The 25,648-nt window shown below is 41.1% G+C and overlaps 1 protein-coding gene across 1 annotated transcript in view; it reads right to left on the bottom strand.

The window, feature by feature from the left end:
* POLR3A (RNA polymerase III subunit A) overlaps positions 1–25,301 on the bottom strand; it is a 49,383-nt gene extending 24,082 nt beyond the window's left edge. Inside the window, exons 1-16 of the mRNA XM_063307689.1 lie at positions 25,217–25,301; positions 23,448–23,583; positions 22,076–22,213; positions 17,008–17,179; positions 15,576–15,730; positions 13,742–13,981; positions 12,306–12,468; positions 11,327–11,463; positions 10,296–10,399; positions 9,417–9,558; positions 7,621–7,761; positions 5,771–5,840; positions 4,952–5,079; positions 3,580–3,718; positions 1,002–1,166; positions 31–203 (exon numbers count right to left, since the gene is read on the bottom strand). Of these exons, the coding sequence (XP_063163759.1) occupies positions 31–203; positions 1,002–1,166; positions 3,580–3,718; positions 4,952–5,079; positions 5,771–5,840; positions 7,621–7,761; positions 9,417–9,558; positions 10,296–10,399; positions 11,327–11,463; positions 12,306–12,468; positions 13,742–13,981; positions 15,576–15,730; positions 17,008–17,179; positions 22,076–22,213; positions 23,448–23,583; positions 25,217–25,260 (2,247 nt within the window). The 5' untranslated portion in view covers positions 25,261–25,301. The remainder of the gene's footprint in view (positions 1–30; positions 204–1,001; positions 1,167–3,579; positions 3,719–4,951; positions 5,080–5,770; positions 5,841–7,620; positions 7,762–9,416; positions 9,559–10,295; positions 10,400–11,326; positions 11,464–12,305; positions 12,469–13,741; positions 13,982–15,575; positions 15,731–17,007; positions 17,180–22,075; positions 22,214–23,447; positions 23,584–25,216) is intronic.
* Positions 25,302–25,648: the final 347 nt, after the last annotated feature.

The raw sequence follows: 25,648 nt of genomic DNA on the forward strand, positions 1-25,648 counted from the left end.
TCACTCCTTTGCAAATGGGATACGACTAACCTCTAGTGTCTCTTCTGCTGTGCAGCCAGGCTGTTGCTGTAGCTTACCAGTCTTCAGTGCTTCAATATAGTCATCACATTTCTTGTAGCCGGCATTCAGAAGTTCATATTTTGCCTTCAGCAACCCTTGCCCAGGGGTGACATCACCAATTCCAATGGAAAACCCACGATTAGCTATGTGGTTGCAAAGCAAGATCAAGTGTATGCATTAGGACACTGGTGCAAGAGAGGACATTTTACATGAGACGGTCTTTTTGCTGGCTTTGGCTGCCAAGACTTTCGAATACTTTTCAGTGTAGAATTGGACTACCCCATTCTGACAAATTGTTCAGGCTCTTAAAGAATATTACCGGTATTTCTTATGATCTTACTATGTGACTAATTTAAAGAGCTATTTTTTGTTCGTGTTCACGGGACACCCAAGCGAATGTTTCAAAAGAGTCGGCTCTCAAGCACTCTATGCTGGATGTATACAGTGGAGGAGGCACTCACACATTGTCCTACCATTGCCACATCTTGATTTAATATTTGTAAGTTTGTGCATATGATGTTGGGAAGAGTAAAATGGCTTAAAGGTGTGAATGTGGTTCTGAATGTGGTTTTACGTACCAACAATTTGGAATTTATTAATATATGAAGAGCTAGGGGTCCTTCCATAAGGCAGAGCAAGAAGACCATTAAAAGGTCACTGCATTGTGCTTTCCTCACTCTCAGCATAAGATCCTTATTTCGCTGCTGGACAAAGGCACAACAGCAGCTCCGCTGGAATTATCGTTATTAGTCCTAGGATGCCATAACAGCTTGTGTCTGCACTCTTCCCCAAACCCCAGCTTGTTAGGGATATTGGGTCAATCTCTCTCAAACCAACCTCTTTTACTGCATCACTATGAAGGTAAAATAAGCAGTAGAAAGAACAAAGGGAAATTAAAATGTAACATAAATGAAGAATAAAGCATGGTTCAAGATACTTACAGAGGTAGACAGGAGCAAGCCTAGCTAGTCGTGACATAGCGTCAGCTGCCTCAACTTGGCCCCAGTCTCTCAGCAAAATGTAGAATATATTATTCTTGGATCCAGACCCCAAAGTTCCCTTGTCCATGCTGCCAGACATCAACTCACTGTTGTGGATTGTGACATCTGAAACACAAATTCATTCAGTTGGCCAAATAAACATTCCAGAGAAGGCAGCTTTTATCCTTCTTTCCTTTGGAGCACACAAGGGCAGAAACAGCACCTGTCCACAATTCTTTAATGCAGCTGCATCTTTTTATGGTATTGTGCAGCAGCTGCATGATCCTGGGAGGGGACACGGCTGTCTTAAAAAATTAACTATGTACAGGTAACATACAGGACGCTACGTATATCTGTTGCTTCTGATCTTGTGTGCTCCAAAGCACCTTTTGTTACACAGTCTATAGCGCATTTTTGGAATCAAATAAAAAACGGTTGCACAGCCTTTTGCTTTCATTTGCTTGTTTTATGCAAAGATTACTTAAGCATGTTAATTTACCTGGACCTCTTTACCTATCATATAAGGTCTAACAAAGTGAGAAGTTCTCTATATAAACTGAAAACCATCACCTTGGAAAAGCGCTCAACATAGAATAAAACTAGCATGCTAGTTTTTTATGCAAATGATTTCTTGAATGGAGGAACTTCCTACCTTGGGAACGATTTATAGTCTGATATGGTACATCATGGATATAATCCTACAACCACATTAAAAATTAGAAGTAATCTCTGGCCAAATTTACAATACAATATCTATTTTAACTTTATTTTTCTTTCCTATTTTTCACAGCTTGTCAAAAAAAAATAGCAAAACTAATAGTAAAGTCCCTGGCTCATCCATTCAAAATACTCTCACATTAACAGACAGCAATTTATCTGATAGATGAAGAAATTATTAGAACTGGAACTATAAGAAGGGTGGGAGGAATCAAACAATTTATTTTTTTGACAACTGAAACCGAATAGGACATATTCAAAGGAGTATGTTCATTAAAGTCCAAGAGGATTAAAAGCTAATTAAAAGCGTGCCAAAAGAGTAAGCCAAGGATAGAAACACAGCAGAACCTAGAATGTCAGACTTTGCAGGTTTTAAAGCTAAGTTATTTCCCAATTCAAACAGATTAAGAACTGCAAAACCAAATTGGGCTTTGCTAATTTCTTGGACAACAGAGAGTGAAAACTGCCCCCTGCTTACAGTGTAGCTATAATAATGATCTAAAAAATTAGGTAGGATTGGTGTCGTGAGTAAGGATGGCGAGCAGGGGGCTTCCATCCAGACTGTCAAGCGCATGCGTAGCACTGAGGAATTGGTCAGCCATTCAAAGAGACACAGATTGGAACCGCCTTAACCTTTGGGGTTTATATGGCTGGGTTTTTCTCATGCTTCTTCAGTTTGTTAGGATTCCTGTTATGTACAAGCAATAAAACATTAGAGACCAGTTCCTTGTCTCAGCGTGTTTCCTGGCTGTTAGGACAATTGGCATTGGTTAATACATGGGTAGGGATTTGGGAAGTCTGTGGATGCTGCATAGACCAAACACTTTGGCAGAAGACAATGGGAAATCACTTTTATATCACGCCAAGAAAATTGCACGAATGTGTCCGTGTAAATCACCTGACTTGAGTTTAATTGGAAGGTGACTTTATAAGATCCTTTAACATCCTTCCTTCATTGGACTTTCTGCTCCAGGAACAAACTGCTTTGTACTGCAGGCGCGGACACGTTCCTTAGCAACATCCCCTTGGAATCACAATTTAGAATAACTTAGGGGCAGTTTGACATCTTGATTTGGACCAAATCTTCTGATTTGGACAGATAAGCTTCTGATTCATCTGCTACCATAGCCAAAACCAAACTACGTGACAAATAGGATTGACTGAGCTTTCCTTGATGCCCAACCTAATAAAAAAAGTCGGAAGTATTAACACAGTTAGAAATCTCATTAGAACCAGAGGGTCTTAAGCAATGTATTTTCTGAATCTGGAAACTGTTAGACCAAATTGTCTAGAGAAAACAAACCTATGAAATTCAAAGTTCGCTGTGCGTGAGGGTCTACCCAGACTCCACATTCTGCATTTGCCCTGTTTGGACTGCAAAACATGATGGTGTTGTTTCAATGAATCCTTCAGCTTAACACTGTCCTCAACCTTCCACAGAAGTAAAGGCTGGAGTATATTTTTACTGCCTACCTTGATTACTCCTACCGTGATTAAGCCTACCATGTTTGAAACTGTTTGCACGATCAGGGTTAAATGCCACTGACCATACTACCCTGCAGGCCCTTTTTCTAACTGCTTGCTAGACATCTGGAAAAGAGCCTTCACCACATCTGGCAAAAGTGAATTCTACTAGTGAGTTATACATGAAGAGTTAAGTAGCTTTTCTTTCATCTGTCTTAAACCGACACACCTTCTGAAGAAAACATTCTGACATACAACACCACCGTTTTATGAAAGCGCATTAGCTCAGAAGCGTCTTTTCAATAAACCCTAGCAGCCAACGAGCGTGATAAAAAATCAGGGTAGCCACACCACTTACAGGAATCATTACTGCACAAGTCCTCTCCTTTGCCACAGTACTGTTTGCCTTTGGTTCTGAGATTGGCCTTGACTGGACAACTGTCGCCAGGCTTCAGAATGATACTAAACACTTGTTTTCCTGTCCACAAGGTGACGGGCTAAAAAAACAGGCAAGAAGAAAGGCTTACAAATCAGGGTGCGGAAGGACGAACTGCCCTGAAACAGAAACGTTACAGGTGATTATCAAGGTTACAGGTTTTTACTCTGCAGTGGTCTGACTGTCAGCTGCCCAACTAAGGTATGCAGGCCCTTGCAGAGAAGGGGGGCAGCTTTCAAACGCCGTAGAAGCACCCGCAAGCTGGCACATAGGGTTTAAAAACACAGAAGTATAAAAGAAGCTAGAGCAAGTAGACAGGAGGAGAGGGTTTTCTTCTAGGTTTGAAAGGAGATGCTGCCGGCGTGAGAAGAGACTAGACAAGGTGTGGCGCAGAGGCGGCAAGGGCTGGGACAGCCAGACACCAGAGGACCCACGGCCAGGGAGAAGATCCAGGAAGGTGCCTGATGGAGCTGAAACCGAAGAAGAGCGGGCATAAAAGAGCCAGCGAAAAAGACAGAGCCCTGGACATTAGGGAGTAGCAGAGCGAGTTCCACGTGGTTCAGGTCCTGGATAACTGGCAAGAAAGCATTCAGGGGAGAAGCTGTTAGCATTCCTAAGCCTGTAGGTAAGGTAAAGGAGGAAGAAACTAGCAGTGAAGCTGTGTGTCCTTTAAGCAAAGTATTAGAAATTTAAGTCGTTTAGTTAAGTTCTGACTTTTAAGTTAAGTAGGTGTTAGAATATATATTTAAGCTAGATATACGCGTGAACAGACATTTATACACATGAAGTCTCGTAAATACACTTTGCAGAATGTTTGTATAGTATCAAACAGCACTGTCTTCGCCCATTAGCTCTGGGTGAGTCTGGCTTCTTTCCTAACCATTCCCGCCCTCTGACGAGGGATGTGCAAAATGCCGCGACCTGAAAACGGCCAACCTGAGTTAAAATGGATTGTTTCAACTATACTGGAACTGTTCTAATACTGTTTCAACCGTCCCAATAGCATTCCAAACTCAAAGATTTCTGGCTGGAGGGATAACAGACATCCCCTCCCCAACTAGTCATTAAAATGAAGTTTCTCCTGTATTTCACTCTGATTTATTTATTGCAATATGATTTATGATAAACAAGGGGCCTTAGATAGCATCCTCCCCTTCAAAAATTCATTTTGCTACATGGCACAACAGCACCAATGAAGCCTGCTGATCTATGCCTGTAAGAAATGAGCCCATTCCAGAAAAATCCTAGCGATTAGTTCCTGAACTTGAGCATTCTCTCTCTCTGACAGCCATACCTTAAGAATTGCTGGAGGTGGGAGGCGAACTTTAATTTTTTCATCCTTGCCAACCAGAATAGAGGCAATCAACTGACATGCTTTTGCTCGGTCAAAGAAAGTGTCTTTCAGTGTGAGGAGATAAGCACCTAAAATATAAAATAAAAAATGCAGAACAAAATGTACGTTGTGCAGTGGAAAGAAAAGCATTAAGCAATGTGCATTTTACCAGCTACCAAGTTTTCATACAACAACACTGTGCATAATAGTGATGTAAAACAACCAAAAATAAAAACCCTATATATTTATTTAACAAAGATAATTTACGTGATAAGAAGATAAAAGGGCAAAAGGGTTATAAAAAAAATATATATTTTATCACTTGGCACTTTCCTTCTTTATATACTGTATATAAATGTTCTTTCATCTTAATAAAGTTGTTAAGGCTGTGTCAAAAGCAGTCACTTTTAGGGAAAGATTTGCTGCAAAAGTGGATCAATCCTCCAGTTCGTATATAACTACTGCAGACATACCTCAATACTAGCCTTCTTAATTGGGGGGAAAAAAATCTGTGAAACTGTATTTCTTAGTTTAGGAGGAATTTCTTAGTTTAATTTCTTAGTTTAGGAGGAGAAGTTATTTCAAAGCACTGATCTAACAATAAGTTCCATCTAACAATAAATTCCTGCCTGTAACGATCAGTTCAGTACAGTTCACCAACACAGCGAGATGCATTCCCCTCTTCCAGTTACATCCCAAATTTCTACAAAGACCCATCTGAGACTCTTTTGAAGTTAATAAAATGCCCTTACCTTTGATAACATAATTTCAAATACAAACCTGTTAGAAAATCTTGAATGGCGGCGATGAGGGGCTCTCCGTTCCTTGGTGTTATCAAGTTTGCTTTGGTCTGAGAAGAGAAAATATTTTATTCTACAGTGGTCTTCCTCCCAGAAAAGAAATCACATCACTTAATAGCATGTTGCATAACTTCACATTTATAGTTAATTACTTAACTTTCTTGGTCAAGTATATACTGTAAGATAAGGTTTTTTTATGTGTTTAAATACATAATCATGACTTTTAAGCCATGACACATTTTACATATCCTTCTTTTCTGTGCACATAAGAGCATCAAATTCTATTATATTGGTTTCCAATACTGCAGATCAATCATTTAGATCATTATTTCTCAACCTCTGCAGTTTGAAGACGTGAAGACTTTAATTCCCAGAATTCCCCAGCCAGCATGGCAGTTGAGGTCCACACATCTTAAAGTTGCCAAGGCACAGGTTTAGACTGTTGACAGCAAAACAGTATGTGCGTTTACTCAAAATTTATCCCAGTGGGTATTTCTCTCTAATAAGGTTTTATATATCAACCTTCTCCAAAATGAAAAAAAATCAGTAATAAGGAAGTTGAAAGCTTGGAGGGCCTGGCCTTTATAGAAATCTCAGGCTTTCTTGATGCAACTGAAGTCTTCCCCAAATAAGAACAAAGAACCATAAACTAGGTTTAAGGCAGCAAGTTGGATTGTTAGAGAACAGGGGCTTCAAATATATGCTAAAGAAGATTCAGGAAGTGGCAGCTGAGCGTAATGATTTATTTCCTCTATCTTCACTGCAGAGAATTTGGGGCAGGTATCAGTGTCTGAAGTAGGTCTTTGACAAGGCAAATGTGGAGAACTGGACACTGCAAAGGTTGAGAGTGGAGGCACTTAATGTTGGTTTCGAGTAGACTATGGAAAGTATCATTAAAACAAAATTAACACCAAGCGTACCCAAGAACAAGCCTTCCTAAAGAATGACCAATTAAGAATGACCAATTAAGTCTTGCTTCACTAACTATTTAGATATGGAGTTATCTATAAAAACATACAGATGGTGGAGAACTAAAGAAAAGAGAACTACCATCTGCATGTTTATACAGTACTGTACTGTATATCCAGACTTCAGAAACAAAACAGAGCAAAAAGGGGAAAAAACGGACAAAATCCTTCACCTAAAGGAACAGCAGCCATGGGATAAGAGAAGGGGCGCTTTGTTGGTTCAGAATCTGATTAGTAGCAAGCACAGGAACCAATAAATAGACTGTTTTTCCAACGAGCTAGCAAAATAGCCCCAGCTCCAGCACTGGAACTGGTGGACTTAACTAGCTTAAAATTTAATTGGGGTTGGAGTGATCAGCGAGGTGGTTTCAGAGGGGGTAATAAAAAGGATGTTACAGAGTTCCAAAAAGATATGGCAAACAGTATCTCTAAGGAGGAAAAAAAAGCAATTAAAAACATGGCATAAAATTAAATAACAAAGCTAAACTATAATGTATTCATGGCCCTAATGCCCGCTAAAAGAGCTCAGTTGGGAAGTTGTCAAGGTAGGAATCTACTGGATCTACTGGATGTCCACTGTGAGGCTGTTCCAAAGAATTGGCGCTGCCACTAAAAAGCAGCACCACCAAGCCTCAGCCCCCCCCTGCCCCACCCCCCAATGCAGCAGGGAACCACTACTAGTTTGCTCTGGGTAGATCAAATTGGCTGGCCTGATTCCAGTGGGAAGATGAGATCCTGCAGATAACTTTGCACCACTGAAAAACCTTCCACTCACGAAGGCTGTAACTAACAAGGGGAATTCAACAGCAGCCTCTCAGTCTATCTCATCCCACACACCAGTGGAACAGAGGTCTCTACTTACCCCCATTAGGACAAGTGCTTCTGCTTTGGCCTCTTCGGTTTGAGGTAGATGAAGATTCATCTCATCGCCGTCAAAATCAGCGTTGTATGGTGTGCAAACACACTCGTTGAACCTGAAAGTCCGGTGCGGTTTTACTCTAGCCTGAAACGCATCATTAAACCAAAGTAAGAAAGAAAACAAATACCCAAGGATTTCGAAATATGCCAGTGGTGATCATGGGAAACGTGTGCCTTTGTTTTTGAATAGGTCTGTTTCAACAAAAAGAGAATGACCTATTTGTTCTGGAACACAACTTCAACCCTAATTGTTGTTTGCAGACAATGCTGCAGGCTTAAAATTAGCTATGTGTAAAGCCTACTATTCTGGAGCAGAACAATCTGTTTCTCCTCTAGACTGCATCAATCCAGCCATTCCAGGGATGCCCTGGTAGTTTTCTTAAACCAGAAATGCTTCATGATCTTCCAGATGTTCCTGATTTCATCCAGAAATCCAGAACACCACAAACCACTTCAGGTTCAGAAGAGTAACACCTGGAAAACTACTGGAGCACACTTGGAATGGCCAGACGAACATGATCAGGAACAGAAGTGGAAAGTTTCAGAGAAGGTTTTGCACATCCTGCTTAAAATGAAACCATAGTGTAGCTATTTAAAGTTCTTTAATTCTACAAGTTACAGCTTTACCCAAAATCTCAACAGGATGGAGCATTACATTAAAAGGATACCTAGATCCACACACAGTGCACTACCTTGGGGAAAAATTCTAGAAAAACCTAGTTATTTCAAATACAGACTGGATTTATGGATGGCAGCAAAATGAGGAGTTGGAATATAAATGAGAAGCCTACAGCCTGTAGGTGTTGCTGCTGAATCCCATAGCAACCATTGGCCTTCTGGAAGTACTTTCTATCCCACCTGAACATTTCAGAATAACCAGTGGCAAATAACCAATATTTGAATGCTTTCCTTCATAAAAGAATCCCTGTGAGTTAAAAACTGGGCTAGAAACCAATTCTCCTTAACACACAGGAAAATTTGGGCTTAAAAAAAAAACCAGGAGGAATATTATAACATTAATTTCTTCTTCCTCTGCAGTTCAAAGTGATGCAGTTAATTCTACTACACTGGACTTTTACTTGGTACATGCAGTTGGATGCATACATTTGTTAGAATCTTTGCCTGCTCAAGTCTGGTTATACTTTCTACAGAAACGATGGAATAGTTATCTATTTAGTACATTAGGTAAAGGTAAAGGTTTCCCTTGACATTAAGTCCAGTCGTGTCCGACTCTAGGGGGCGGTGCTCATCTCCGTTCCAAAGCTGAAGAGCCGGCGTTTGTCCATAGACACTTCCGTGGTTATGTGGCCGGCATGACTACATGGAACGCTGTTACCTGCCCGCCAAAGTGGTACCTATTAATCTACTCACATTGGCATGTTTTCGAACTGCTAGGTTGGCAGGAGCTGGGACTGGCAACGGGAGCTCACCCCGTCACACGGATTCGAACCGTCGACCTTCTTATCAGCAAGCTCAGCAGCTCAGCGGTTTAACCTACAGTGCCACCGTGTCCCTTAGTACATTAGTACATAATTTAGTACATTACTGGTATTAAAATACTTGTCTGCTACTTGGTTCCCAGAAGAGTCACAAAGCCAAATGCCCAGATTGTATTTGAAGTCTGCCACAGACACCCCGCTACCTCAGCCTTCTCATTCTCTTACTAAAACCTACTGTATCTTGTCCGGAAGTCCTAAGGATCATGAAACAATGAGGAACCTAAAATACTTTTGTCCTTACTATATGAGCCATGATGCTGAGCTTGTGCAAAGAGGGCTGTCGGTTAAACAGGACTATGTCTCCATCTATAAGGTGCCTCTCTACAGTGTCACCATATTTCAGCTCCTGAGCCATCTTCTCACGGTTTCCGTATTTCAAAAACCTATGTAGGGGCAGGAACAGAGAAAGAGAATACAGAAGTTGATTCAAACTTGCACGTAAATATTTTGAAGGACAAAAAATGCCTATCTGCTTTGGTTTTAGAAGCTGCCTGGTGTTATAAGGAACCTCTCAGGAAAGATATTCCCTCCTGTGTAAGGACAGCATTTCCTAATGGCAGGAAAATACAGCATATTTTATATAGCATACTTATATTGAAATGATTAACTCTTCTAACACCCCCCCAAAAAGCATGGCCTCTTATACCTTGGAAACGCCTTATTAATAAAAATGATTCCCCTAAAACTTCATCTAACCAATTAAAGGCGGCAGTGCAGGCATTACACTCTTCAATTGTTCAGGAAGAGAAAAAGTAACACCCTTTGTCTAAAGTGATGATCAGTAATATTATCATTTTTAATTTTGAATTAAATTAAACTAAATTAAAATTGTACATGCTTCTAGCAGCTGAACTGGAATCCAGGTTTCCAAGGTTTTTACATGTAAGGCACACCCTTGCTTTCCATGACAAGTATGTTTAAAGGAGTTAATTTTGCCTACATTCAAAAACAGAAGGACCTTAGCAAAAGTAAGTGAAATAAAACAGACAGGAAGAAACCATCCAGATCATTTGAGTTATGTTCAGGACTCTAGAGTTACGTATGCTTGGAGCAAGAACTGAAACTGCAGGATCAAGGGACCGTAAAGTAGAAAAATGCCATTTATGATCAAAGACCACACCGTTTCATTTGTGTATCCCTCTGCTGAATGAAGTTGGCACCGGGATGAAGTTCCGGACCATTCCGAACAAGTTTCCTCATCAAGCCGATGTTGGCTTTGTTTACCTGCAGCAGGAAGAGCAAGTTGAAAGGAAACACTCCTCCAAATGTCCAGAGTGTGGAGACTAATGGAAAAGTGAACATTTGCAATGACTTGAATAACATGATATATGGAAAATGTGCTGGGCGTTGGTAAAATATGATAAATATATCAATATTATGTCAACTTTAATAAATAAAGCTTAATACATCATCATCATCATTCCTGAAACAGGAACAACCATAATGCTCCCCACCATTCCAACTATTACAATTCTGGCTTTTTTTTTTCCTTTTTTTTTTGGAAGTCCTGTTGGGTTGCAGTTGACTGAGCACTGTGAAGAACTTCCTATCCATGCAAGAAGTTACACAACAAGTGCCATGAAATACCGGAGAGCAATAAGGTCTGCTCTTAGATTTTTTATAGGGAACGAGAGGCTTGACAATCATTCCTGTCATGAGTAAGGATGGCGAGCAGGGGGCTCTCACCCAGACTGTCAAGCGCATGCGTAGCACTGAGGAACTGTTCAGCCATTCAAAGAGACACAGATCGGGACCGCCTTAACCTTTGGGGTTTATATGGCTGGGTTTTCCCACGCTTTCTCAGTTTGTTAGGATTCTTGTTAAGTACTACTAATAAATATTAGAGACCAAGTCCTCGCCTCAGTGTGTTTCCTGGTAATCAGGACAATTCCCCTGTAAGACTGTTCTTGCCTCAAATCTCTGCGCCTAATGAGATCAGGAACAGGTTGGACATTTACATCCCCTCCCAATTAGCTTGCACATATAGGATAAAAAAAAGCATGGTTAGCTCCGTGTGGATTTTACCCAACAAGATTATTCAAACTAAGTTTGGAATTGCTAATTGAGGGCATCTTGGAGAGGCAGCCTGAGGGCTTCTACACAAAAGGGCCACACCATAGAGGGAAGAGGAGAAGAACTCATTCTCGCCACCTTCTCAGGAAAGGTGAGAATCTTTGCCACATGAACAGGTACAGCCACTTCATCAATCCGCAAGTTTGGGTCAGGAGAGATAACCGTTCTGCCCGAGAAATCAACTCGCTTTCCAGACAAGTTTCCCCTAAACCGACCTAAAAAAAGAAAAAGAAAGAAAAAGGGAAAGTAAGTCGACCTCAATGAGCTAAAACCTGATTGACGTTTCAGTTAAAAAATGACAGAATGCTTGAAATTCCCAATTAGTGTACTTACACCTTCCAAGGATGCAAGCAAGATGCAGCCTTGCCCCCAGATTACATTCTAAACAGTCAGGGTAGTACAAGACCATGCAACATCATCCACAGATGTTTACACTAAGGCTGCCTTCAAATTAGCTGAGTGGTCCTTCCAATGGACATGGCTGCTCTTACACTTCCAGGAAGGGATGCCTTGTTCGAACTAAGACATTTTGCAGAGCCCTCATCTATATAAATTAAATAACTTAAGCTGACACAGGAAAAAGCAACAGCTGGGTAAAAGCCAGGATAACAGAGGAAGACTAAGCATTTAGCCTTATTGTACAGATGAAAATATGATTAAAGCTGTGGTTTTATGGCATGTACATAGGAGGTATTTGAAAGAAGAAAAAGAGTCAGAGTCCCACACCTCCAGCTGGATGAAACATATTAAGGGCACTACTGGTTCTCTCATGGAAACAGACTGTTGATACAAGTCCAGGCCCCGAGGAAAGAGGATAGTTTCCAATTTGCGAATCTTTGACTGGGCCTCTGAAGACAACTTTTGTTGGTCAAAAGAAGTCAGGGTACTGCGCTTACTGTTTTCGGTCTGGAAGGCCAATAATGTACATAGGCAGCAAGGTAACCAGAGATGACAATGAGACTCCAGATTTAGACCAATTTGCCTAATTTGCTTAAGGCAGCTGAATGCCTTACAATGGGGCCACAATGATGGAGACAAATAAAACTGAAACACCAACCTTGCTTTCCCTTGAGTCTTTGAACAAAGCCTCTTGTCCATTTCTTGGGGGCCATGTTGAGAGGAATGCCAGAAAGTTCACTGTTAATATATAGGGCACACTGCAGCTGCAGAAAATCCCAGTCTTCCATTATCATCTGAGTTTTGGCTCCTGATATTCTATGCTGAACAAACAAAACCCAACCAAAAAACCCAGAATTAAACCAACCAAACAAACAAACAAACAAAAACAAATAAAAACCAGTTGCCTGCAACACAGAGAACTTCACATTTTTAAAGAACAGGGCTCATGGATTCCTTAAGAGAACATATTTGATTGCTAAAGATCATGGCAAAGCAATGATAACTTGTGGCTTGTTAAACAAATGTGTACTCACAGTACTTTCAAATATATCTGAAAAGTTGCAGGGTTGGATCCAAATTAAGACATGTTGAAATCAGTGGAAGAAGTTATCAGTGGACCTTTAGGAAATCAGGGCTTTCAGTGGGAAGAAAATTCAACTACCTTAGCCTATGTAGGGCCAAAGAAAAGGCCCTTCTCCATTATCTGTAGAAGGACAGGTCTTTAACAACAAATTGAGAAAACTTTCTTGCAGCAAAGAATCTTACAAAGTCTTCAGGAAGAAACAAATATCACTTCAAAGATATATTTAAAAAAAAAACAGAGACAGCTGCGGGGAGTTCACCAACCCAAGAGAAAGGACTCTAGGTACAATGAGACATCTTCTGCACATATTCTACCCCCTTTCATGTTTGTTTGAGGCTAACTGCCCAAACTACATTAAGCATGAATGACTGAGTAGGAATTTAAGATTATAAGGAATTCTGCTTGTACTTCATATTTGTTGCCACCTGGTTCATTTCTTCATCCAGCTCTTTCTATGCTTTATCTTTAACCGTAGAAGCGTCATGAGTACTGATGGTGAGCAGGAGGGGGCCCCTATCCTGGCTCACCATCAGTACACATGACAAGAAGCTGCTAAAAAAGTAAACAATGATGTACTGGTGGTCTTTCATTTGGATTGCCAAGTATTTTGCTCCATACAGATTTGATCAATTAGTTTCGCTTGAAACTGTGAAATAGATAAGGCTAAACTGCATATAACAAAAATTGCACTCTACAGGTAGCACATTCTGCAAAACAGCTGGAATGACCTGATATTTAAACAGTTTTAAATAAAGCCTTCCTATTACAGTTTTTACAAATCATATTTTTAAGGAGGGGGAGGATAAAATGAATGTTGTAATAATGATCACCTTTATCATTTAGATATCATTTATAAAAGAAACAAAGTGGAGTTATTTCATTTTTTTTTTCAAATTTTCAGGAAAAAAGATAAATGAAAACCAAAAAATTGAAGGGGGAAAAAAAACCTTTTCCCCATTTTCCGCCCCCTTCATCCCTCTGTAGCTGCAAGAAGCAAAAAGCAAAGCTACCTTCTTGATCACATCATTAAGGAAAATGATTTCTGTCAGCTTCATTGTTAAATCATCCTCGTTGGTGCCAGATTTCAAGTCGCTGACCACAGATGGTCGAATGCACAGTGGGGGAACTAAGAGGCGAGTCAGGATCAGGTCAGAAGGCTTCCCTGATTCAGGGTTCATCAGAAGGAGGGGAATGTCTTCTGCAGGAATTCTCTTTAAGATGTTCAAAACCACTAAGGGATTCAAGTTCTCCTGTAAGATTCAAAATAGTAAGGTCACATGTTTTCACTAAATCAACCTACATGTTAGTAGCTACTGGTTTGTCCCATAGCTTTAAAGCTACAAGGAAGAATGTATTACTATATAGTCTTAATAATAGTAGATTAATATAATTAATAATATATTTCAATAGCATTAATACTATTAATATGGTCACTATGTCTGCTATTTCAAATCACCATACTGTATAAGCAGCTTAATAGTTGTGTGTCCTGTCAATTATCAGACACAACAGAAAATATTGGGATATCATACATTAAAATGGAATCTCCCAAACATCATGAAATCCTCTTTTACTATAATTTGATTAGATCTAGAAGTTTCAGTGGGTCTCCTTATTTAGTGCCTGCATCCCCACCCTACAGCAGATCTCTACCACTTTCTTTCCATTCCATACCTCCTCTTCTCTATGTTTGCTCAACCTCCTCACTCCCCTATTTCATCTGCACTCCAAGGCAATCATTCACAAGAGTTGTCCATGTTGGCAACTGCCATTAGAGCATTGCCCAGACTTTGAGGAACCCCAAGTGCCAATTGTAGGCATATGAAGGCTTTGTTTGATGGCCAGTTGCAACAGTTTTCAGCACATGAAGCAGGCAGACCATGCAATCAACAGGGAGACATAAATTGGAAGCTTATGATGCTTTTCTTCACTGAATCAACAGCTTTAAAATGGTTGCTCTTGTCTAATTTTTCAAAGAGCACCTATGGGGAAAAATAAATATTCAGCTCTTCAAGCTATGGTCCAGTTATACCAGGACATCTTATAACTGAGTGTTTCTGGAGACATATTATTGTTTCTTTTTTCCACAGGAACACCATTAATATGTCACTTTCCCTCTCAAAAATAAGCATTGCTACCTTTTTGTCAACACCCTGCTTATCATTACATAAACATGACAAAGATTTATTTGGTACAGAAATGCCCCAACAATTTAGACAAATTATTTTAGAAACAACTAACCACAAATTCTGAATCTAAAATCTCTGAAACTAAGCTCTTCTCATCCAACTTTTCTGAAATGGAACAGCTTTTAACTCAGGGATGAGTTTTCCACAGAGTCTCCTCACAATGTCATTACGTGGCCTTCAGGAAACACTGATCTGTTGAAATTTGATCCTTCGTCTTGCCACTGAAATTCACAATACAGTTTTAAAGTTTGTAGTGTTATTCCTTAAAGTCTGTAATTCTCTCTTCTGAAGTTCCTTAAACGTCCATCCATTTTTTCCCCTGACTGCATTCCCTGACCTGTCACTCAAAAGGGAAAAGGAGACATTCTCCAGAAATGATTGCCCACCTTCTAATCTAATTATCATACACATAAGCCACATTTTCAATGAGAGCGAAACAGTAATTTTAGGTTGTGTAAGCATAAGATACTACACTGCCTAATCTTACAAAAAAGTAAAAAAGAATGATTGAGATAATTCACTCTCCTCTGATGCTTCAATATAAGTCAATGCAGACACATAAGCATCCATGGTAGTCTCACTCCAACAGAAACCTTGATTATTGTAAAAGAAGATGCACTGAGCTAACATATGGTTTGATCTGTTTTTCACTCACCTGGGCTTTTCCCAGTAAAGATTCAATCTCTTTGTTATGTTCTATCGCAGTGTCGAAAGACTGAATGAAGTTAGACACAATGGGATCCACCACCTTTTTGGTGGTCTTATACTTCTCATGGATTATCTTTAGCAAGCCACACTTCTTTACAGTACCTATAAGTTAACAAGGTTGCAAACAATGGTTTACATTAATCCACTCTTTAATTGCATTTGCTGCTTAGCCCGAAGAGTAACAAAAGGGTCTTCTGCCATAAGGAGTTCTGGAGAGATACCACCAAAAACGTATAGTGATGATGCAGATGCTCTGATTTCCGATATGCAAAGAATAAGCACGTTCAATTCAAGTTTGGTTTTGTCAGGAATAAAAGTATTAGACATACATTAGAACCGAACAGTCACAGCAGGAATGCTAATATTCAAGATGACCATTAGTCTGCAAAGAGCCAGTCTGGTGAGGTGGTTAAAGACACTGGCTAGGAACTGGGGAAGCCAACTGGGTGACTTTGGGCCAGTCATTCTCTCTCAGCCTTAGGAAGACAGCAAGGGCAAACCACTGCTGAAAAATGTTGCCAAGAAAACTCCAGGGACTTGTCAAGACTGACTCAAATGTACCGAGCAAACAAACAACCTTGCAAATCCCCATAACATTAAAAATTTATTTTTCTTGAAGATGCAGATGCATTTGAAGGGTAAAAAATAATAACACATGGCCTTTAAATCAATTTCATATACATCCATTTCCATTATTGCTTGCTTAAAGTATGTAAGCTTCCATCAGTGAACATATATTTAACTATTACATTATGATCTGTTAGTACATTGGACATACACCACAACCACAAAGATTATCCTGGGTCAGTCACAATCTCTCACCCACCAAGGTCACCCAACTGCTAGGAAGATAAAAGGAGAGAAATAAAATTTATGGTATTGAGCTGCTTGAAAGATTGATGACAGCCAAAAGCAATGTGTAATGGTTTGTGGGAATGACCTTGGGAGACTGGGCCCAAAGACACCGCCTAGGGAACGGTCAGATAAGAGACAGCATAGTCCACAGCTGGATAGTGGGTGAGGCAAGAGGCTCAGAAGAGACCCCCCCTGCCCAATTTCTCAGGGTATACAGGAGACAAGGGGAGAAATGTACTTTCCGACTTGCAAGATTCTGTTAATATAACCTTACAATAAAGTAGAATTAGCCCATCTGGTCGTCTTTCCTGTTTGGTCCACCTGGCAAGGCTGACACAATGCAATGTAAACTTTCCCAGGTTTTCTTCTAAGGACCCTTTTGAAAGGGTTCACAGCTTGAATCTGACAAGTTTCCCTAGCAAATGATTATCTGCTGAATACAGACTAAAAAACAAATGTAAATTCCAACTGACTGGTCAAGGTGCAGAAGGGGGTTAGAACCAAACCTAGTTTCTTGCACTTACCGTTGAAAGCGCCACAATGTGGGCAAGTGTTCTTCTTCCTGCACTTTTCAGAGACCTTTTTTTTCAAGCCTCTTTTCTGGAGGTAGGTCAACCCAGGTCTCTTCAGATAATCCAAAAACTGTTTCTGTTCTTCAGAGGTTAGCAAGATACGGCAACAAGTCTTGCAAATCATCTAAAAGAGGAGTGGAAAAGCTTAAAACTCAGCTTTCCTATAGCAAAATATACAGCTAACCTCCTGCCCTTGATAAATACATACACATAACTTTGTGCAAGGCCAAAGGCTGAATGAAATGAGTTCCTTGATGTTCATTTCTTAGGAAATGGCAAAAGCTCTAAACAAAACTTATTTCTAAATACCTACAAATATTTGGAGAAAACCCCAGGCTTACAGAAGATTTCATTAATCTTAGCAAATATTAATAATTTACAAAATAATTTTATTTCATATAAAATTTCACTGATATGATACAGAACAGTAGTCTTGATATAGCATCTCACTAAGGGATCTGAGCACATCCATGTTTTATCCAAAGTAAGTTCCCCTTCAGCAAAGGATCGTTACCTTGTCGTGGCTTGAGCACCTCAATGATGCCATGAGCTAAACCGTGAAGGGCCACCCAAGACGGGAAGGTCATGACAGAGAGGTCAGACTAAATGCGATCCCTGGGGAAGGTAATGGCAACCCACCCCAGTATTCTTGCCGTGAAAACTAAATGGATCAGTACAACCAGAGATATGTTGGTATACCATCGGAGGATGAGACCCCCAGGTCGGAAGATGGTCAAAATGCTACTGGGGAGGAACAGAGGATGAGTTCAACTAGCCCCAGACGTGATGACGCAGCCAGCTCAAAGCCGAAAGGACGGCTAGCGGCTGACGGTGCTGATGGTGAACGGCGAATCCGATGTTCTAAGGATCAACACACCATTGGAACCTGGAATGTAAGATCTATGAGCCAGAGCAAATTGGATGGGGTTATTGGTGAGATGTCAAGATTGAAGATAGACGTTTTGGATGTCAGTGAACTGAAATGGACTGGAATGGGCCACTTCACATCAAATGACCACCAGATCTACTACTGTGGACAAGAGGACCACAGAAGAAATGGAGTAGCCTTCATAATTAATAGTCAAGTGGCTAAAGCAGTGCTTGGATACAATCCAAAAAATGACAGAATGATCTCAATTCGAATTCAGGGCAAGCCATCTAACATCACAGTGATCCAAATATACGCCCCAACCACAGATTCTGAAGAAGCTGAAGTAGAGCAGTTCTATGAGGATCTGCAGCACCTACTGGACAACACACCTAAAAGAGATGTTATTTTCATCACGGGAGACTGGAATGCTAAGGTGGGCAGTCAAGTGACACCTGGAATTACAGGTAAGCATGGCCTGGGAAAACAAAATGAAGCAGGACATAGGCTGATAGAATTTTGCCAAGACAACTCACTCTGCATAACAAACACTCTGTCATGAGTAAGGATGGCGAGCAGGGGGCTCCCATCCAGACTGTCAAGCGCATGCGTAGCACTGATGCATTGTTCAGCCATTCGAAGAGACACAGATCGGGACCGCCTTAACCCTTGGGGGTTATATGGCTGGGTTTTCCCCACGCTTCTTCAGTTTGTTAGGATTCCTGTTAAGTACTAGCAATAAATATTAGAGACCAGTTCCTTGTCTCAGTGTGTTTCCTGGTTGTTAGGACACACTCTCTTCCAACAACCTAAGAGACGCCTTTATACATGGACTTCACCAGATGGACAACAGCGAAATCAGATTGACTACATCCTTTGCAGCCAAAGGTGGAGGACATCTATACAGTCGGTAAAAACAAGACCTGGAGGTGACTGTAGTTCCGATCTTCTTATTGCACAATTTAGGATCAGACTAAAGAGATTAGGGAAGACCCACAGATCAGCTAGATATGAGCTCACTAATATTCCTAAGGAATATGCAGTGGAGGTGAAGAATAGATTTAAGGGACTGGACTTAGTAGATAGGGTCCCGGAAGAACTATGGACAGAAGTTCGCAACATTGTTCAGGAGGCGGCAACAAAATACATCCCAAAGAAAGAGAAAACCAAGAAGGCAAAATGGCTGTCTGCTGAGACACTAGAAGTAGCCCAAGAAAGAAGGAAAGCAAAAGGCAACAGTGATAGGGGGAGATATGCCCAATTAAATGCAAAATTCCAGAGGTTAGCCAGAAGATAATAAGGAACTATTTTTAAACAAGCAATGCACGGAAGTGGAAGAAGACAATAGAATAGGAAGGACAAGAGACCTCTTCCAGAAAATTAGAAACATCAGAGGTAAATTCCAGGCCAAAATGGGTATGATCAAAAACAAAGATGGCAAGGACCTAACAGAAGAAGAAGAGATCAAGAAAAGGTGGCAAGAATATACAGAAGACCTGTATAGGAAGGATAACAATATCGAGGATAGGTTTGACGGTGTGGTCAGGGAGCTAGAGCCAGACATCCTGAAGAGTGAGGTTGAATGGGCCTTAAGAAGCATTGCTAATAACAAGGCAGCAGGAGACGACGGCATCCCAGCTGAACTGTTCAAAATCTTGTAAGATTATGCTGTCAAGGTAATGCATGCTATATGCCAGCAAATTTGGAAAGCACAGGAATGGCCATCAGATTGGAAAAAATCAACTTATATCCCCATACCAAAAACGGGAAACACTAAAGAATGTTCAAACTATTGAATAGTGGCACTCATTTCACATGCCAGTAAGGTAATGCTCAAGATCCTGCAAGGCAGACTTCAGCAATTCATGGAGCGAGAATTGCCAGATGTACAAGCTGGGTTTCGAAAAGGCAGAGGAACTAGGGACCAAATTGCCAATATCCGCTGGATAATGGAAAAAGCCAGGGAGTTTCAGAAAAACATCTATTTCTGTTTTATTGACTATTCTAAAGCCTTTGACTGTGTGGACCATAACAAGTTGTGGCAAGTTCTTAGTGGTATGGGGATACCAAGTCATCTTGTATGCCTCCTGAAGAATCTGTATAACGACCAAGTAGCAACAGTAAGAACAGACCACGGAACAACGGACTGGTTTAAGATTGGGAAAGCAGTACAGCAGGGCTGTATACTCTCACCCTACCTATTCAACTTATACGCAGAATACATCATGCGACATGCTGGGCTTGAGGAATCCAAGGCTGGAGTTAAAGTCGCTGGAAGAAACATTAACAATCTCAGATATGCAGATGATACCACTTTGATGGCTGAAAGCGAAGAGGAACTGAGGAGCCTTATGATGAAGGTGGAAGAAGAAAGTGCAAAAGCTGGCTTGCAGCTCAACCTCAAAAAAACCAAGATTATGGCAACCAGCTTGATTGATAACTGGCAAATAGAGGGGGAAAATGTAGAAGCAGTGAAAGACTTTGTATTTCTAGGTGCTAAGATTACTGCAGATGCTGACTGCAGTCAGGAAATCAGAAGACGCTTAATCCTTGGGAGAAGAGCAATGACCAATCTCGATAAAAGAGTTAAGAGCAGAGACATCACACTGACAACAAAGGTCCGCATAGTTAAAGCAATGGTGTTCCCCATAGTAACATATGGCTGTGAGAGCTGGACCATAAGGAAGGCTGAGAGAAGGAAGATAGATGCTTTGGAACTGTGGTGTTGGAGGAAAATTCTGAGACTGCCTTGGACTGCAAGAAGATCAAACCAGTCCATCCTCCAGGAAATAAAGCCAGACTGCTCACTTGAGGGAATGATATTAAAGGCAAAACTGAAATACTTTGGCCACATCATGAGAAGACAGGACACCCTGGAGAAGATGCTGATGCTAGGGAGAGTGGAGGGCAAAAGGAAGAGGGGCCGACCAAGGGCAAGGTGGATGGATGATATTCTAGAGGTGACGGACTCATCCCTGGGGGAGCTGGGGGTGTTGACGACCGACAGGAAGCTCTGGCGTGGGCTGGTTCATGAAGTCATGAAGAGTCGGAAGCGAATAAACAAATAAACAACAAAAGTTCCCCTAAGTTCAATGGGAATTTTTCTCAGGCAAGTGAATATAGGTCAGCAATCTGAAAGTACTCAGAGCAGTTCACAACCTTCCCTGCAACAAATATGCAAATTAATCTCAGTATTTCTCTTCCACATATTGAAGATCGATACAGAAAGAAACCTTAGGACTAAGAGAGAGAACACAGTTTGCTCCAGATCATTAAGTGTTCATAAAGGTACAGGTTTGTCATATTTGAGTTAGACTTGATGCCAGGTCACTTAGTAGACACCGCCATATAATTTTATTGGGAAGTGAAGGGTTTGTCATTCGTTCTTCCAGGGTATGTTTTTACCCTCTGAGTCAAGCCTACCACCCTGATATTTATTTGATTTTTGATGCCACCCAACTCCAACCGACTCTGAGCATTCACAGTGTAAACAACATAAAAACAACAGAATAAAATAAATGCCTTGGTAGCTTCTAAGCCCAAACAAGTCAACTAAAAGTTTATGTCTGCTGAGGCAAAGAGGATATCTGTGCTAAGGCATCTCTCTTGGCGTACCCTTAAGTTACTGCATTTCTTCTCTTCAATGAAAACTCTGTACTATATCAAGAATCTCTTGATGCTATTTCAAAAGCAAAATTACTGTTTTGCCAATCACACAACGTATTTTACTAAAAATAATTTTAAAAATTCCCTTCTCACTCCTATGGGGGTGGTACGTGTCTTCCTCAACCTCGGGTCGTCCACCAGAGGCCTGGGATTTTGAGGTTTCTGCACAGTATCTTAGCTGTTCCCATAGTATCTTAACTATGGGCAATAGTTCAGATTAAATTTGGAACACACAAGGGTGTAAATGCATCCTAAATGCAACTCATTAAAGTCACTGAATCACTTTCCAGGAGTGAAGGGTTCTAGGAGGAAGTTTCTGCTGTAATTGTGCCATTGTGGAAAGAGATGTGGCTGCTTTAATGAGCCAGATAGGTGCTACTCCTGCACATTACGATGCACCTCTTCCAAACTGAATGCAAAGCACTGTGTAGCCTGAAAGCAGTTCAAATGAAAAATGCTTCTGCTACTGTTTCTGACTGACCTTACCTGGAGAATGCCTATCACAGCTTTGAAGTATCCCACATGAAAACAAGGTAACTCCAGATCAATGTAGCCATAATGCCCCAAACATTCTGCCAGATTTTTTCCACAGGTTTCACATGGACGATCCTTTTCACTTGTACCCTTGGGTGTAGAAACGGATAAAATAAAAAGAGTGGATGAAGATTAGTGTTTGTCAAGCTGCTATTAGATGAATCAGACTGCCTCCTCCAATTAAGCACAGCATTTCAGAAACAGAAATAAGATACCTAGTACTCTATAGCCTTACAATCTTTCCATGGCCTGAAGCAGCGAGGTCTAAAAATAATTGATTTAGGAACAGACCATTCCAGTCCCCAACCCCTGTGCTGCAGACTGGTCCCAGTCCGTGGGCTGTTAGGAACCGGGCTGCACAGCAGGAGGTGAGCAGTGGGCAAGCGAGCGAATTTACAGCCTGAGTATTTACAGCCGCTCCCCATCACTCGCATTACCACCTGAGCTCTGCCTCCTGTCAGGGAAAGCAAGCCCATTGGCTGCTATCTCCAAAAGGTGCAAAGGAAAAAGAATAAAAGGTCGGGAAAAAGAGGAAGTGCTTGAACCACCCTGAAACCATTCCCCCCCTCCCCGGTCCCTGGAAAAATGGTCTTCCACGAAAACGGTCCCTGGTGCCAAAAAAGCTGGGAACCGCTGCTCAAGACCATATCAAACTTCCTCTTGACCATGCTGTTCTTTTTGGAGTTGAGGGTTTCAGGAAATGAATGCTCCAAACCAAAAATGGTTTGAGGTGGCCTGGCCCTGAAACCAGCCTGCTTTATCTGGAATGGTATGTCTGGAATACCTCAAGTCACTTACAGTACAAAGAATTTACTTCCAACAGATGCCGAACTGCTCTCCAGAAAAGCTGGGTCTGAAGGAAAATGAAACATTTCATTTTGCTCCAGAATAGTCTACTCTCAGATTCATAAATCTTGCACAAACCTAAATTGAAGGGCAGGATAATGGGAAGGTAAGGATACGATAACCCCAGAATGCAATGCAACCTTCATGAAAATATGCATGATGTGAATATTAAGCTTGCACAGAGACATATGATAAAGAAACAAAAATTAATATTATATAACTTGCTAAATGGAGTATCAAATACTAATTGGTTGAGCTGGTATACTTTAATCTCAACAGCCACATAGGAGACAAATCCTACCCTTTCTATTTTAGAGCTGCCATCATGAGCTTTATTGATTTCCCAGTTCCATTCAGCAGAATAAGTCCTAGGTTTTAGTTTAGCATGAACTGGTTTATTCTGAAACTCTTCAGATATTTACTCCCTCAATGTTGCTTCTGACATGCCTCAATCAGACAGAGCACCTAAAAGGCTTACCATACGATGGTCCAACACACCATACAGAAGAGGAGAGTGATTGTTATCCTGGCTGTACAAATTTTTACTAACCACCTGGATGTGAGCCTGCTGCCGCATTTCTTCAGGAGACTTCATCCCAAAACAGATGTGGCTTCTAGAACAGAAAGACACCACAGAATATCCTAAAACAAATACCTTTGTGACTATTCTCAAATCTCAACTGGTGCGGAATAGGGTGCTTCCTCCAACATGAAGAAAATTAAAAAAAGTGTGCAAACCATCTATGTAGTACGTGATAGACTTCTAAGCATAAGTTACAATCCTGCCCTTAATGTGTAAAGCTACAGATGCAACTAAAAAAAGATACTTAAGTCTTCCATATACTATTCCAATCTGTAATATCAACCAAAACTTTTCCTTTAAGCATATCCTGAAATCTTATTTGGCTGTTTTTCAGTGAATAAGATTAAAAGCTCAAAAGCTGATTAAAAACAAGATGAAACATTTCCATTTTGAATTGCAAAATAATTTATCTTTTACACAATCAATACAATACTTGAATTAGGTACTATCAAAGCTTTCTCTTAATGTCTTTCCTCCTACAAAAAATTGTCAAAGTTTGGGATGAGCAGAATCATGCATCAAGCAAGTGGGGGGGAGAGTCTACTCACACGTAATCTGTTCTACAATAACACACAAGAAATAAAACTAGCCTTAAAGAACAAGTATAACTTTCATTAAAAGTCCCAGCTGTTAATTCAACTGAATAGTTGCTACCCTGTTATTGAAAAAATACCATCCTGTTATTATAGCCCCAAATGAATATCAATTAAGATTAATCCGTTGCATCTTGGTGCACAACAAAAGGAAGAACTAAAAGCAGCCACAGAAATTTTACATGTCAGCAGTATTAAGGAAAAGTTCTCAAAAAACAACATTTCCTTGTCAAATCGATAGCTTATTTGATCCTCAGCACCATGTCCTGAGCAGCCTAGATTGCAGCCTAGCTTGGCACTTGCTCAGCAGGGCAATTCAACAAGACAAGACACTCAGACCCAAAACAGTATTAAAATGTTACAGATGCATATTTTACAATGAGAGGTGTGAGGGAAATTAAACTTAGAAATCCACACAAATATCAACATGTGTCTGAACCAGTAGATTGCTCTTGGACCTGGCATGAAGATCCATTTTTTCCACCACTCTAAATCTGATGCCTTTTTTATTTTAAAGAAATGCCTAAAAATGTTCTACATATGTATAGTTTGCAACAGGAGGTTACTGTCTGAAAGAAAACAAATTTAGAAATCCGTGCACACCCCTGCATACATGTTATACTCTGATTGACTGACGATGTCCCATCAAGTCGTTTTGACTCCCAGCGACCACATCGATACATTAGATTGATTCATTTTTATCTGGCAGGTTTACTGAGGCTTACGTGCCCCGGCCATCCAGCACGAGATACGCTTGTCTGAACCTGTGGATTTCTGAATTTGCATCACTCCTGCAAAACTCCCATGGGAAGCATAATTTCGCATAGCTGGTGATGCCTTTTGGGGTGTTTCGCGGGGGGGGGGCGGGTGTCCAAAAAGGGAAGCGTGTACGGAGAGATGCTTTTTCAGAGGAGAAAAAAATCGGGGGACGGTTTGCCTGAGCCACTGGGCTCCAGTCGCACGGCTTCCTCAGCCTGGAGGGGCAAGTCTTCCCCTATCTGCGCGCGCACACAACCCCCCCCCCGCATGGACAACGCCCCCCGCCCCCAGACTGGCCTCCCCGGCCCTCACATTTTCTTCGCCACGTCCGTCTCGCGGAACTGCTGCTTCACCATGGCGGCGTCCAGCCCGCGGCGAGCAAGGCAAGGCGAGGAGACGCGGCTGGGACCAGAGCCCAGGCGAGAAGAGGAGCCCACGCGGGCGGGCGGCTTACCGGAGTGACGTCGCCGGCACAGCGACCGCCGTCGCTTCCCCGGTGACGTCATGCGCAAGGCGACGGGCAGCCCTAGGAAACCGGAAGTGCTGAGGGTCAGTGGGAAGGAGTCTCTTAATGGGTGGATGAGAATTAAAAACAGATAGACTCTTGATAGATAAAGGAGTCTCTTGATAGATAAATGGATGGATGGATGGATAGAACGACAGGATATATAGATGCTGTAGATAGGTAGAAGGTGGATAGATGGATTGATAGATGATAGCTAAAAAAGTAATAAGTGAAGTAAG

This window comes from Candoia aspera, chromosome 6 (assembly GCF_035149785.1).
Source record: "Candoia aspera isolate rCanAsp1 chromosome 6, rCanAsp1.hap2, whole genome shotgun sequence".
Classification (NCBI taxonomy): domain Eukaryota; kingdom Metazoa; phylum Chordata; class Lepidosauria; order Squamata; family Boidae; genus Candoia; species Candoia aspera.